The following is a 13,129-nucleotide window of genomic DNA, read 5'->3' as shown; positions in this document are numbered from 1 at the left end:
TGGGTTGATAAATACAAATTTGATGGTAATTTAGATAAATCTTCACTTATTAAACTTGTTAGACAACTTAAAACAGACGCGAAAGGTCAGCTAAAAAAGCAATGGCAATTAGGAGTCCCTCAGGCACATAGGTGGCTTGAGGAAGCAAATCGCAGGGAACAAAAGATTAAAAATTCAAAAGCAATGTTCTTAGATAAAGAAGATAATAACTTGGTAACAGCGACAAGCCCCTCCTCTGCCCCCTCTGCATCCTTTACCGGAATATGAAGCGAGTGGACAAGCTGATCCACCTCTGCTATACCCAGCTGTTCCTGCAAAATCAAAACCGTTTGTCAGGGATCCTATCGAGACCAGGTCTCGAGCACGTAACTTGAGAGGGGATATTGAATTATATGAAATTAATAGAAATTCACAAGCTATGAGTGAGGAAGAGATATGTCCACTCATAGAAGTACCAAATCCACAGGCAGGACAGGATCCGACTCTTCTAATATATAGACCTTGGACACCGGAAGACATCCGGAAAGCCACAGAGGGAATTCTCCATCCAAAAATTAATTTTAGAAAATTCTTAAAAGACTTACAGGGCATGAGGTTAAGTTACCATTTGAATGGAGAAGTAGCAGAAAAAGTAGTTAGACAAATTCTAGGTCCAGATTGGCACATGATCAGTGGCAACTGGAATCCCCGTGATGCAGAGCTTAGACCACTCCCACATAGTAATGCAGAACTGGACAACAGAGTGAAAGGTCTGACGGACCGTATCTCTGAGAAATGGAAGCCTAGGGCTGATTTGACTTGCATTAATCAATGCATACAACAAGAAGGTGAAACTGTTGATAGATATTATGCCAGATTATTAGAATGTTTTAATAACCATTGTGGAATGCAGGTACCTGAAGTTCAAACACATGATTCCCCATATGAGCAACAGCTAAAGAATGCATTCTTAAAAGGCAGTATTGCGCCCATTAGCAGCTTTATTACAAAGCACATGGTAGATCGTACAGGTAGATTACAGTCATTACTTGAATATGCAAGACATGCCGAAAGGCATTTTAATAGCAAAAAGAAAAAGAAAACCAAGTATTTGCAGTAGAAGACGGGTCAGAAGTCTTTGTAGTACAAACTGGGAAGAAGGGTAAGAAAAATACCCAGGGAAACAAACAATCTGATAAACGATCAGAAGACTTTGAAGAGAGAAAGAAAAGGGGTGAGTGTTTTAAATGCGGGAAAAAGGTACATTTGGCAAGGGATTGCAGGCTAAATAAGAAGGTAACCACGGAAGATAAGGAGAGTGAGGAATGACTATATGATAGTCAAGAATCACTGGATAGGAATGAACAGGAAAAGACAAATGCAAATGTGGTAGCAAGAGTAGAGGATGTGACAGAAGGAATAGAGGATGTACATGAATTCATAGATGATGAAGAAAATGAAATTTTAGACTTAGCATTATTGAGCTTAGAGCTCTACTTAGCAGACACAAAACCGGACGTTACGCTTCTGGTAGAGGGGAGGGAAGTCAAATTTTTGTGTGACTCAGGGGCTTCACGGACCCTGATACATCCTTCCAAACTACCAGAAAATTCAGAATCACTAGACTACATATTAGTGAAAGCAGCTAATGGACAGCTGTATCGGGAGCCACTCTCCCACAACATAGCAATAACTGACCCTGTTTCAGGAATGACCCAGAAAAGCAAAATTGTTGTTTCTGCAAAATGCCCAGTGAATCTCTTGGGAAGAGACTTAATGCAGATATTTGGCATAGCCGTAGTTCCAACTATACAGGGTATGGAAGCACAGCGACAAATGGATACTTTTGTAGTGCGGCCGGAGGGTGAAACATTTTATTGGTACAGCCAGGACTTGGTTACGACTGGTCCAGGGGCAGTAACCGAAGAACGGATGAACGTAGCCATCAGTAAATCCCCCTCCCTTGACACAGATGAACAGCATTTGTTGCATTGTACTCTATATTACTGTAACAGACCAGGACCTGATAAAGAATATGAGCAAGAACTGTTTAGAAACCATGCTAATAGGTTAGTATTACGAAATTTGTACTGAGACGCAGAAGGAAACAGCGTAGTAAGCTGTTCATTGCCCCAGAAATTCTTAGCACTTTACAAATCTAATCGATTACCACATGTAAGCTTAACTAAAGATAGAAATTTGAAGTGCGTAGACCTAGGAGAAAAAGTCACAAGGTGGGAAAAACAGACAGAGTTAGAACTCTCTGAACAAGGGGTACAAAATCAGAAATTGATTTGGATAACACAGACACACCCAGCTGTGCACTCACAGGCAAGTGAGGATAGCCGAGTAGTACTCTTACTAGAGGAAGAGGAAAAAGCCTTACGAGACATACCAGAGACTCTCTGGTCAACAGGGAAATCAGATGTAGGACTTATTCGTACAGCAGGACCAGCTACTATTACGCCAAAATCAGCATTTCGACCTCAAAAGAGACAATATCCCTTAAGGAAGGATGCAGAAATAGGAATCAAACCTATAATAGCAGCTTTACTTAAGGAAGGAGTCTTAATAGAATCTCCTGATTCACCGTGTAATACACCCTTATTTCCTGTTAGGAAAGCAAACAGGGAATGGCGTATGGTCCAAGATTTACAAGCTGTAAATGATGCAGTTACACCCAGGGCACCAACGGTGCCAGATCCACACACTTTACTGAATGATTTGAAACCTCAACAGAAGTATTTTTCTGTGGTAGATATTAGCAATGCATTTTTCTCTATACCGATACAGCCAGACAGCCAACATTGGTTTGCATTTACATTTCAGGGGAAACAGTATACATATACGAGACTACCACAGGGATACTGTGAAAGTCCGACAATATTCGCACAAGAGATGGCAAGTAACCTGGCGGAATTTATCCCACCGAAAGGTAGTCAGATTCTACTTTATGTAGATGACATTCTGCTGGCAGCCCCCACCCAGCATGAATGCAGAAAGGATACCATAGCATTACTACAATTTGTTGCTACTCAAGGACACAAGGTAAACAAGAACAAACTGCAACTTTGGAAAAAACAGGTTAAATACCTGGGATATGTAATATCCAAAGAAGGCAGAATATTAAATGAAGACAGAAAAACAGCAATATTACAAGCACCTAGACCAACTACCAAGAAGGAAATGATGTCCTTCCTGGGTACTACTAACTTTTGTCGGAGTTGGATACCAAACTATGCTTTGGAGTCTGCTCCGCTGACTAATTTGATATTCAAAAAGCCGATGGCAGCACAGGATTTATTACAGTGGACACCAGAAGCAGAATTAGCTTTCTGCAAACTGAAACAACTGATAGCTTCTTCCTTAGTTTTAGGATTACCAAACTATCATAAGCGATTTTTCCAAACTGTAGACTGTAAGCAAGGTTATTTGACATCAATGTTAACACAACAGCATGGGGACAAAAAAATGCCCCATAGCTTACTATTCATCACAGTTAGACCCAGTGGCGCGATCCTTGCCCCACTGTGTACAAGCAGTAGTCGCAGCTGCAATGGCAGTGCAGGCTTCAGCCTCAGTAGTATTGTTCCACCCTCTCACATTGAGAGTGCCTCATGCAGTCGCGATTGTTTTACTGCCAGAAAAAGTAGCATATCTTTCTCCTGCTAGACATCTTTCCTGTATGACTATACTGTTGAGCCAACCTCATATGACAATTGAACGATGCACAACTTTGAATCCATCAACCTTGCTCCCAACCCCTGCAGATGGCAAACCACACTGCTGCCTGCAGGAGATTGAGCAAAAGACACTACCTAGAAAAGATCTTACAGATGTTCCCTTGGATGATGCCGAGGTGACATACTATGTGGACGGCTCATGCAGAAGGGGTCCTACAGGACAGAATCTAGTGGGGTATGCAGTAGTTTCTGATACCGAGATTTTAGAAGCAAAGTCTTTACCACACAACTTATCTGCACAAGCAGCAGAATTGATTGCCTTGACAAGGGCATGCACCATGCACCTTAGCAAAAAGTAAGAAAGTAAACATTTTTACTGACAGTCAGTATGCTTTTTCTACTGTACATGTTTTTGCGCAGCAGTGGAAAAATAGAGGAATGATAACATCTACTGGTAAACCAATTAACCATGCGCAATTTATTTTAGATCTGTTAGACTCTATTCAGTTATCTCAGAAAGTAGCTATTTGCAAATGCGTAGCTCATACCAAACAACAGGACAGAATTTCAAAAGGCAATGCGAGGGCTGATACAGCTGCAAAACAAGCAGCTTCAGAAGTTTTTCTTTTGAGTAAAGAATTACAACCATCTGAGATTTTAGATTTAGAAATGTTAAAAACAATGCAGACACTGACTACAAATGTAGAAAAACAGAAGTGGATAAAACGAGGAGCAATCCTTGAGAAGGGACTGTACATCTCCAAAGAAAAGAAAACAATCTTACCATCTAACTTGTTTAGATATGCAGCTTTGTTGAGCCATGGGCAGAGCCATGTCTCAACAGGGGGGATGGTACAGTTAGTGAATCGAGTGTCTACGACATATGGATTTACTAATTACACAAATAATTTTTGTGCAGCATGCCATGTTTGTAACAAGCATCATGCACAAGGGGCATTGAAACCTAAGCAAGGGAGTTTCCCTATACCACCGTATCCGTTTCATACTATTTGTATGGATTTTATAGAACTGAACAAATGTGAAAATAAGAAGTACTGCCTTGTCATTATAGATATGTTTTCCAAATGGGTGGAAGCTTTTCCAACTAAAAATCTAGATGCAGCTACTGTCGCAAAAGTCCTTGTTAAAGAAATTATTCCTAGATTTGGCATACTGGAAAAGATTTATAGTGACAATGGCACACATTTTGTAAATCAAACTATACAACAACTTAGTCGCTATTTCGGGATATCGTTGAAAAACCATTGTGCATACCACCCCCAATCTGCAGGATTAGTAGAGAGGCTTAATGGGGTGTTGAAGAATAAACTTAGAAAATTGATTAGTGAGACACAAAAGAACTGGGTGCACTGTTTACCTCTGGCACTGTTGAGCATGAGGCAAATGCAGAAGACAAGAACAACTGGAATCCAAAAACGTACCACGGAGCCCTTGTACCAGCAACAACAAGTAGGTAGTCTTAACGAATTTATTTATCACACAAAGGTGCAGCTTCCTCAGAAACAAATTAACAATGAGGTAAAAGTGCACGCCCCTTTTATACAAAGCAAAAGGGAAATGACAACATAAGGTGAAACTCATTGTAGTAATTGGTAAACAAGTAGAAGCCTTCACAAGAACAACTTGTTCCTCAAAGAGAAAATGCAAACATTAATTCATGTTAATAATAAGCATTTCAAAGTGTGGAATGTTACCAAAGAAATAAACATAAAATTTAAAATGACATATTTAAAATTCTTAAAATATGTGGAAGAAATCATAACATTAAAGTAAAAATTCAACATAAAAAGTCATTCAAATAACTGTTGAGCATGAGAACTGTTCCAAATGCAAAAGGGTTGACTCCTTTTGAAGTTCTGTTTGGGAGGGCATATTATACACCTCAATGGAAACCTCTCATGTCTGCAGAGCAGGAGGCTGACAGTTCACTTGCAGGGTATATGAGGCGATTTTTGAATAACAAACTTTTGCAGTTAAATTCTGTTTCAGATAAAGAACAAACGAAAACATCGGAAGCAGCAGTAGCCCCAGGCACCTGGGTCTGGGTGAAGATAGTGAAGAGAAAAAACTGGAGTTCTCCGAAGTGGGAAGGGCCAAACCAGGTACTACTGTCGACACCCACTGCAGTCAAGATTGCGGAGCGAGCATCCTGGATTCATTTGACACACTGTAAACTGGTTAAGAACCTTGAACTGGACAAAAACCTTGTTACTGTTGCACAACGAGAACAAAACGACTAGGTATAGAGCAAATAGAGACACTGAACAACCTCAGAAAACTTGCATGATTATTCTGGTAGCCATATTGATAACATTGTTCTTTTTGTTGTGGCCTTTCCTTTTTCCTGCCACAAAAGTTGAACCGATTAAACGTGATGAACCGAACATAGACTGGCACCCAAACTTTAACACTTATTAGGCAATTACATGTGTGTATGCTGAGACTTTTAATGTTTCGAACTGCTGGATCTGCACAGCCACACCAATAGCATACGGGGGGCTATTAATGACTGCGATCCCCCTAGGGGTCAATGAGACCTGGGAAAACTTGGTTTATGACACAGTAGCTATTAAAGCATATGATAAGGTAGCACTGTATTTGCCTGTGACACAAAAGGGAATTGTATGTTTTTACAAGAATGACACAATTCAAGTGGGTTGGAGCAAGTGTAATGTGACTTTACATTGTAAATGTTGCACCAAAGCAAAAAAAAATAGGTGGAACTTGTAGTTCAAATTATGACTCATTTCTTGAGTCCATGCATAAGACTATTGACCAAGTGCAACGTAATCCTGTACTTTTTAAACAGTTATCTGTAATAGATAGAAAAATGTTTCATGCAGGGCAGCCATTTCGTAACAAAGTAACTACTAAGGTAGAGGATTGTTATTTTGTGTGTGGTAAAAAAGCATATAAATGGTTACCTGAGAATTGGTCTGGCAGTTGTTTTTTGGGGTACCTGGTCCCGGCCATACGACACACTGCAGTTTTGCTTCAGGGAAATATTCAAAATACCCGAGATGTGGCCAAGAAAGCTGTTAAAAATCGAGGTGGGCTGGAAAGACCATCATACTGTGGGTACCAAACTGACGCACATGGACTTCAGTGATGCTGTTATATCATGGGCAGGCATATTACCTGCGTATGGCGCAGTTAAATCGATTTGGGAGCTGCGAAAACTGTCTAAACTTCTCGAAGTAATGAGTAATGCAACTTGCACTGCTCTTGAACTGATAACTGAGGAACTGAATGCTATGAGAACTGTAGTACTCCAGAACCGAATGGCTCTTGACTTCACCCTAGCGGCGAGGGGTGGTACATGCGCTTTAATCAAAGAAGAGTGCTGTGCGTATATACCAGATCACCAGCACGAAATAAATGACCACCTTGAGGTGATACAGCAAGCGTCGGCCATAACCAAGCCAGGCCCAAACCCTCTGACGGACTTTTTCCAGAATTTGTTTGGGGGCGGGGTTCCATCCTAATGAACATCTTGATTGCCATTTCTGTGGGTTTGCTAATGATAGGAGCTTGTATTTGTTGTGGTATCCCCTGCATGAAAAAATTAGTTAAAGAATTTATAGATATATCAGTTTCTGAAACTATGTATCAAAGTACTGAATTTGAAGAACTGTTAGAATGTGAAACACTTTCATAAAGTTTTAAACTGAATGACTTTCTTAACTGCAAATCCTGAATGGAAGATGTTAGGAAAAGAAGCAAACTGTTTATTCTTTTTGAAAATAGAATTAAAAAGTATTAACAGGGGGGAAATGTCAGAAAAATATGTATTAATGTGTGCATGCTTAATGCAAATTAGAAGCTAAATAAGTTAACACGTTTTTCATTCTATTTTATATGCACTGTTTTTATATATAAATTGAGTTTCATGAGACTGAAAAGATGCTTTTTGAAACTGCAGTGCGCTTTCTGAAACTTGCAAGATGCCCTCTGACCTAGTAGTTGCTAGCACAGCAATATTCATGTTTATGCCTTTTTGGAAATGTACTTGAGAAGCAGGTGGTTACCTGCTAGGTCAGGAGAAAATAAATGAACAATGCTATATCCTGTAAATGTAATGATCTTAAATAATCAGCTCTGTTCGAAGTATGAGAACACGTGCAGCTGCAGAAGTTTAGAGATAGTGTAGACAAAGGATTGTTAGAGAAATGAACTGCTTACTTTGTGCTTGAATTAGCTATAGTACCTTGAATGATAACATTGCATGTATCTAACCGGTGGTAGCCAAGGCCACGTTGTTTTCCTTAGGAAGTTTCTCACAAAAAAATGATAAATCAGCAGAATTTTATGAAAGCAATTATTAGTAAATGATGATGACAAAACCTGTGATTCACTACGTCAGCTTGGTAGGCAATGTCTTATAGAAAGTGTATAAAAATGTAAGCATTTCCTGTTTCTAGTCAGACAAACTCTGTAATTAGCATGTTTTTGTCTCCTTTCTGCAAGATTAAAGTGCCTTAACCTGAACCTACCGTGTTTTGATCATTTTTAAAGTATATTTTTCCTTTGACAGGTACCCACAAATGTGGGCACTGTAATCAGTGCTTTGCCATTATGGAGGATGCTACTCTAAAACTGAAATATTAATCAAACTTTACTAAAGTTTCAGAATGGGAACTGTCGGACACAACACGTGGTTTATTTAGTCAAATATACAAAATGTTCTTGTTTTTATGTTGGCAAAACTGACAGGTGTCTAAGGAACAGAATATAGGAAAAAAGACATAACTAATGCGTTATACAGACACCTTGTCAAAAGCCCTTGCTGTGAAAAGTTCAAGTTTGCTATATTAGAACATATACTTGTCAATCCCAGAGGGGGTAACATTAGTAAAAAATTAGGGGAAAGAGAAACAAAATGGCAAATTTTGTTAAATTCAACAGTAACACCCGGGAATAAATGACTGTATATCTATCAAGCCCATTTTGGAACTAAAGGCATACTTTTATATGGATTTAGTAAAAGGATGAATTCCATTATGGAATGTATATATTTTTTAACATTTCTTAATATTTTTTAATATATTAATACTAGTAAAAGGTGATTTTATGTATTTGCTTGTGTTTTTATATTGCATTAGGGTAATTATTCAACATATATTTACATATTTTTAACTAAACAGAGTCATGTTGTTTAACTGAATGCACAGTGCACTTTAAGGGACTTGTATTTACATAATTAGGAATTAATTGACTGATTATACTGTGTGTTTGATTGGTTTATGACAGTATATAACCTGGAGTGTAATTAAAAATGGTGTTCTGATGGAAGTCTATAATGTAGATGAAAGCGCTTAACCGGACTATATGTGTTTCATTAAATAGTGTTTTTAGAGCAACTTGTATTATATTCTTGGGATCCGAACACCCCATACAGCGGATTATTGTGTTTTAACTAAATTTGGATACTTCTTTGTCTGCAAAAGGCAATGGCTGGAGCCAGACATTTTGTGAAAACTCTGGGAGCAGTAGACAAGCCAAAAGGAAGCGCAGAGAACTGAAAGTGTTGAGATCCTGCCCTGAAGTGGAGATATTTCCTGCATGACTCCCTGATAGGAATGTGGAGGTAAGCCTCTTTAGATCTAGGGTGGCTAGCTAAGCATCCTTGGAGAGCATGGGTAGCAGCTGCTGGAGGGTGAGCATTTTGAATTTTGGGATCACCAGGAAGGTGTTTAGAATGGATAGAGGATAGGACGCCAGGTGCCCTCTTTTCTGGGCACCAAAATAGTCTGGAGTAAAAGCCTTGGCCTATCTGTTCTGCAGGAACATGCTCTACTGCCCACATAGAGAGCAGGGAAAGGATTTGCGTTAGAGCCTCTGCTCACTGATTTGGTGGTGGATCTGGGAACCCATTTGGGGTTGGGAAAGCTGTGGAAGGAAAATTTGTATCCCTGATTCAGAACCCATTGGTCCTTGGTAATATTGGCCCAGGTGCTTGAGTGAAAGGAGAGTTTTCCTCCCAGGGATATGTGAAGGTGGGCAGAGGGGGTAGTGGAGGTGGTGAGTCATTGTGAGTTCTTTCCATAAGGGGTGGCTTAGAACTCCCTGGTTTTGAAGTGGAGGTAGTCCACTGCTTAGATCTCTGCATTCCCTGGGGCTGCTGTCTGGGGGGGGGGGGTCTTTTTCCTCTGGGCCTATTATTCAGAGCAGGAAAGGACCAGTCCTTGGAGGGACAATACCTGCTGAACCTAGGGGGCTAGACCTGTAAGAAATCCTTAACTGTTTGCATACATTTTGCTTTTTCTTACATCTTTTTTAAGATCTCTTCTGCCTTAGTGCCAAATAAGTTATCTTTGTGCAAGGGGGCATCCAACAATTTAGATTTGACATGGTCTGGCAGGGGTTGTTCCTTAAGCCATGCATGTCTTCTAATTACAGAACCAGTGACTGCTGCCCTGCAAGAAGCTTCTAGGGCGTCAAAACCACAGTGCAAAGTGTGTTTAGTCACTTGGCTTGCAGAATGCATTAAGTCTTGTAAATATTTAGATTCTGCCCAAACAGGAAAGGAAGACATTTTTTGTTTAAGGAGTTCCAAGGTATGTTGCTGAAATTTCAGCATATGGAACTGACAAGTTTAGTGCCCTGACAGCAAGAGTAACTGAGGTGTATACTTTTTTACCCCATCTGTCCAATGTTCGGGAGTCCCTGTCTGAGGTGATGGGATTCTTAGCAGAGGTTGCTTTAATCCCTTTTGGCCCTTGAGAAATGACCTCAGGATCATCTGTTGGATTTTTAAAAAGATATTTGTGTGAATTAGAGACTCTACTGTACCCGTTTGGTTTTCTGGGAGCAGAAGGTAGGGCGTCAGGAGTCAAGCTGGATTACTGGAAAAAATCCTCCACAACATCCAGGATTGGGAGGATGGCCAAGAGTCTGTGTTGTGGAAGATCTAGGAATTCCGAGTCTCTTTTTAGACTGAGGATAGTCCTGACTCTCCCATTGGAAATGCTCCCTTAAAGTATGCGGGGTTTCCCCAAAGGAAAAATCCTCTGGGGGAGAGGCTGAAGGAATGGAGTCCTCTGCATCAGAGTCCTCATAAGTGGAGAGGGGTTGCATGTCTTCATAGTCAGATGCAACAGATTTATCTTGTTCAGATACACTTTTTATTTACTGCCATACAACAAGTTAAGATTGGTACTAGGGGGGGCCCATGGCAATTATGGCTTGAAGAACAAGAACTTTTATGGCAAATTAGAACACTTGCCCAACTTCCCCCAGGTTTAAATGAGTATGCATCGATCAAATGTATATTAAAATTAAGGGCATTAAGGAGATAAATTGTTTATTGTTTACAAGTTTTATACACAATAGTATTAATTTTGTGCTTTTTACATATTATTTAATATGAGTATATATATATATATATATATATATATATATATATATATACATATATATATATAACACTCACACTTTTTAGATAACCTAGACTTTAATATATATGGTTATTTTTTAAAAATTCATTAACACGGTCTTTTTTATATATTTATAGATTCAATCATTTTTATTTAAATTATGAGGTTGTGTTGTTGGAGAGTCTTGTGCAATAGTTCTTAATGTTACTACCAATGATATTTATTTAATATTTAATACTTAATATACAAAAAAATCTGTATAAAGTCATAACATTTTTAAAGAAAATGTAAATTTTATGTAGTAATGTATTTATAATATTACACATCTATACATATATATTTTTTATATAAAACAAGCTAAATTCATTAGCTTATGTTGTAAAAAATGTTCTTGCAAGTTTAAGAAGTCATAATAACTAATGGATTAATTAATTAAGTGACTGTTTTCTAATTATGCATTGCATATTTAAGGAAGGTTTTGTGGTTGTTTTAATTGTGTATGTCTGAAGAAGGTTGAGGTATCACTTCGACCGAAAGCGCTTACAATAAAGTCAGTGCTCTGTATCTTCTGCTGTGGCCGTTTCTGCTATTTTTGTGTTTAGTCGAAGTTTGGTATCGTTTTGGTTTTTTACTTTATACTACTGACGACCCGACGTCCATCCTGAAGCAACAGCAACCGACGCAGAGATACTAAGTCTCTGGTATTTGGGCTGGCCGAGGGCTACCCTGGCAGGGATAACCCAAATGTGAAGACTGCAACATTGAAACATGAAGAACATCTGCAACCTGGGATGCGGAGAGCATCAGTCCACTAAGAAGTGAGCAAGCACTCTAGACACAGACATGCAGAAATAAATGCACATACTGTGTCTAGTACAGTGGTCCTTTCAACACACTTTCTGGCCAGCTTGAGGGGGTGGTGGGAAATTATGAACAAACAAAATATTTCCTAACACAAACTGTAGGGACAGCCCTAATTATCTGGCTCTTTGTTTCCCTATGTCCCAACAGTCCAAGGTCTGGACAGAATGAATAGACTAACAGGGTATTGATAGTCATGCAGGTAAGATGAGAAATAGGACTCAGAAAGGTTAAAAATAGCAATGTGTAGAAATAATTCTAGCATGCTTCTCTTTTGCTAAGATGCAAGTATTAACATTTTGGAAAGTTAAACACTAATTGTAGAACCACCATACAGATATAAACATTAAGTCCCAGAGGCATCAACAACTATCACACTTCATGTGCAGGTTTTTACCTTCTTATAATCTTGGTCATTCTCAACTATTACGCCCGAGGTGCTGTTGTGTCTCTGGTAGTTGAACAAGCCTGTTTTGCTGGGTGTTACACTGATCAATCGCTCTGAAATCCTAAGGAAAAGAACAAACCCTAAAATAAGAATTTTCAGTGACAGCCATATACAATACCATTCTTCTTGCCATGGATTTGAGATCAAGAAAAAAATTACTGAATACAAAACTCCAAATTTGTAATAAACTGTGCTATTTGTGGACAATCCTAATCAATCATAAGAAAGGAAACTGCCATCTGTCAACAGAGAAAATGGTATTATAAATCCAAGCAACTAATGAAGGGGGGAGTGACTAGGTTGTATCATTACTATATACCCTTACTTGTACACAACAAACACATGGGATAGAAACATTTTTTTTTCTAATGACACTTATCTATAAGTGTTTGCAAGACTCCTGACTGGTTAATGGACTGGGTACCAATATATTGCAGAGTTGTCTGATGTCAACACTGCCCCGTCTGCCTGAGGCAAAACTATCTCAATGGCTTGTTTTATCAAACTATCAATCAGTCGCAAACTTGTGCAATAGAGATATGTGAAGCACTGTTCACATACCAAAATATCTTCACAGAAATAGTGAAAACAACAAGATCTGTTCTTGGGATTAGAACAATAAACAAGCAAAATTGTGGAGTACCCTTGGATCAATCAAAAATGTAATGGCTCCCGACAACAAAGCAGAAAAATGTCACCAATCTCTCAGAATATAGTAAATAAGAGACTTTCTGCAAAGGGTAACTATTGGGATTCTTCTT

The 13,129-nt window shown here is 38.9% G+C and overlaps 1 protein-coding gene across 1 annotated transcript in view; it reads right to left on the bottom strand.

The window, feature by feature from the left end:
- The window catches only part of PPP1R12C (protein phosphatase 1 regulatory subunit 12C), a gene marked incomplete in the record, with an annotated part of 1,670,410 nt that overhangs the window by 351,878 nt on the left and 1,305,403 nt on the right, over positions 1-13,129 (bottom strand). The window contains 1 exon segment of the mRNA XM_044059211.1: positions 12,318-12,429. Within this exon segment, the coding sequence (XP_043915146.1) occupies positions 12,318-12,429 (112 nt within the window).

This window comes from Protopterus annectens, chromosome 17.part0, assembly GCF_019279795.1.
Source record: "Protopterus annectens isolate FY-2018-M chromosome 17.part0, PAN1.0, whole genome shotgun sequence".
NCBI lineage: Eukaryota > Metazoa > Chordata > Ceratodontiformes > Protopteridae > Protopterus > Protopterus annectens.
This window is presented reverse-complemented; position numbering and strand designations above follow the sequence as displayed.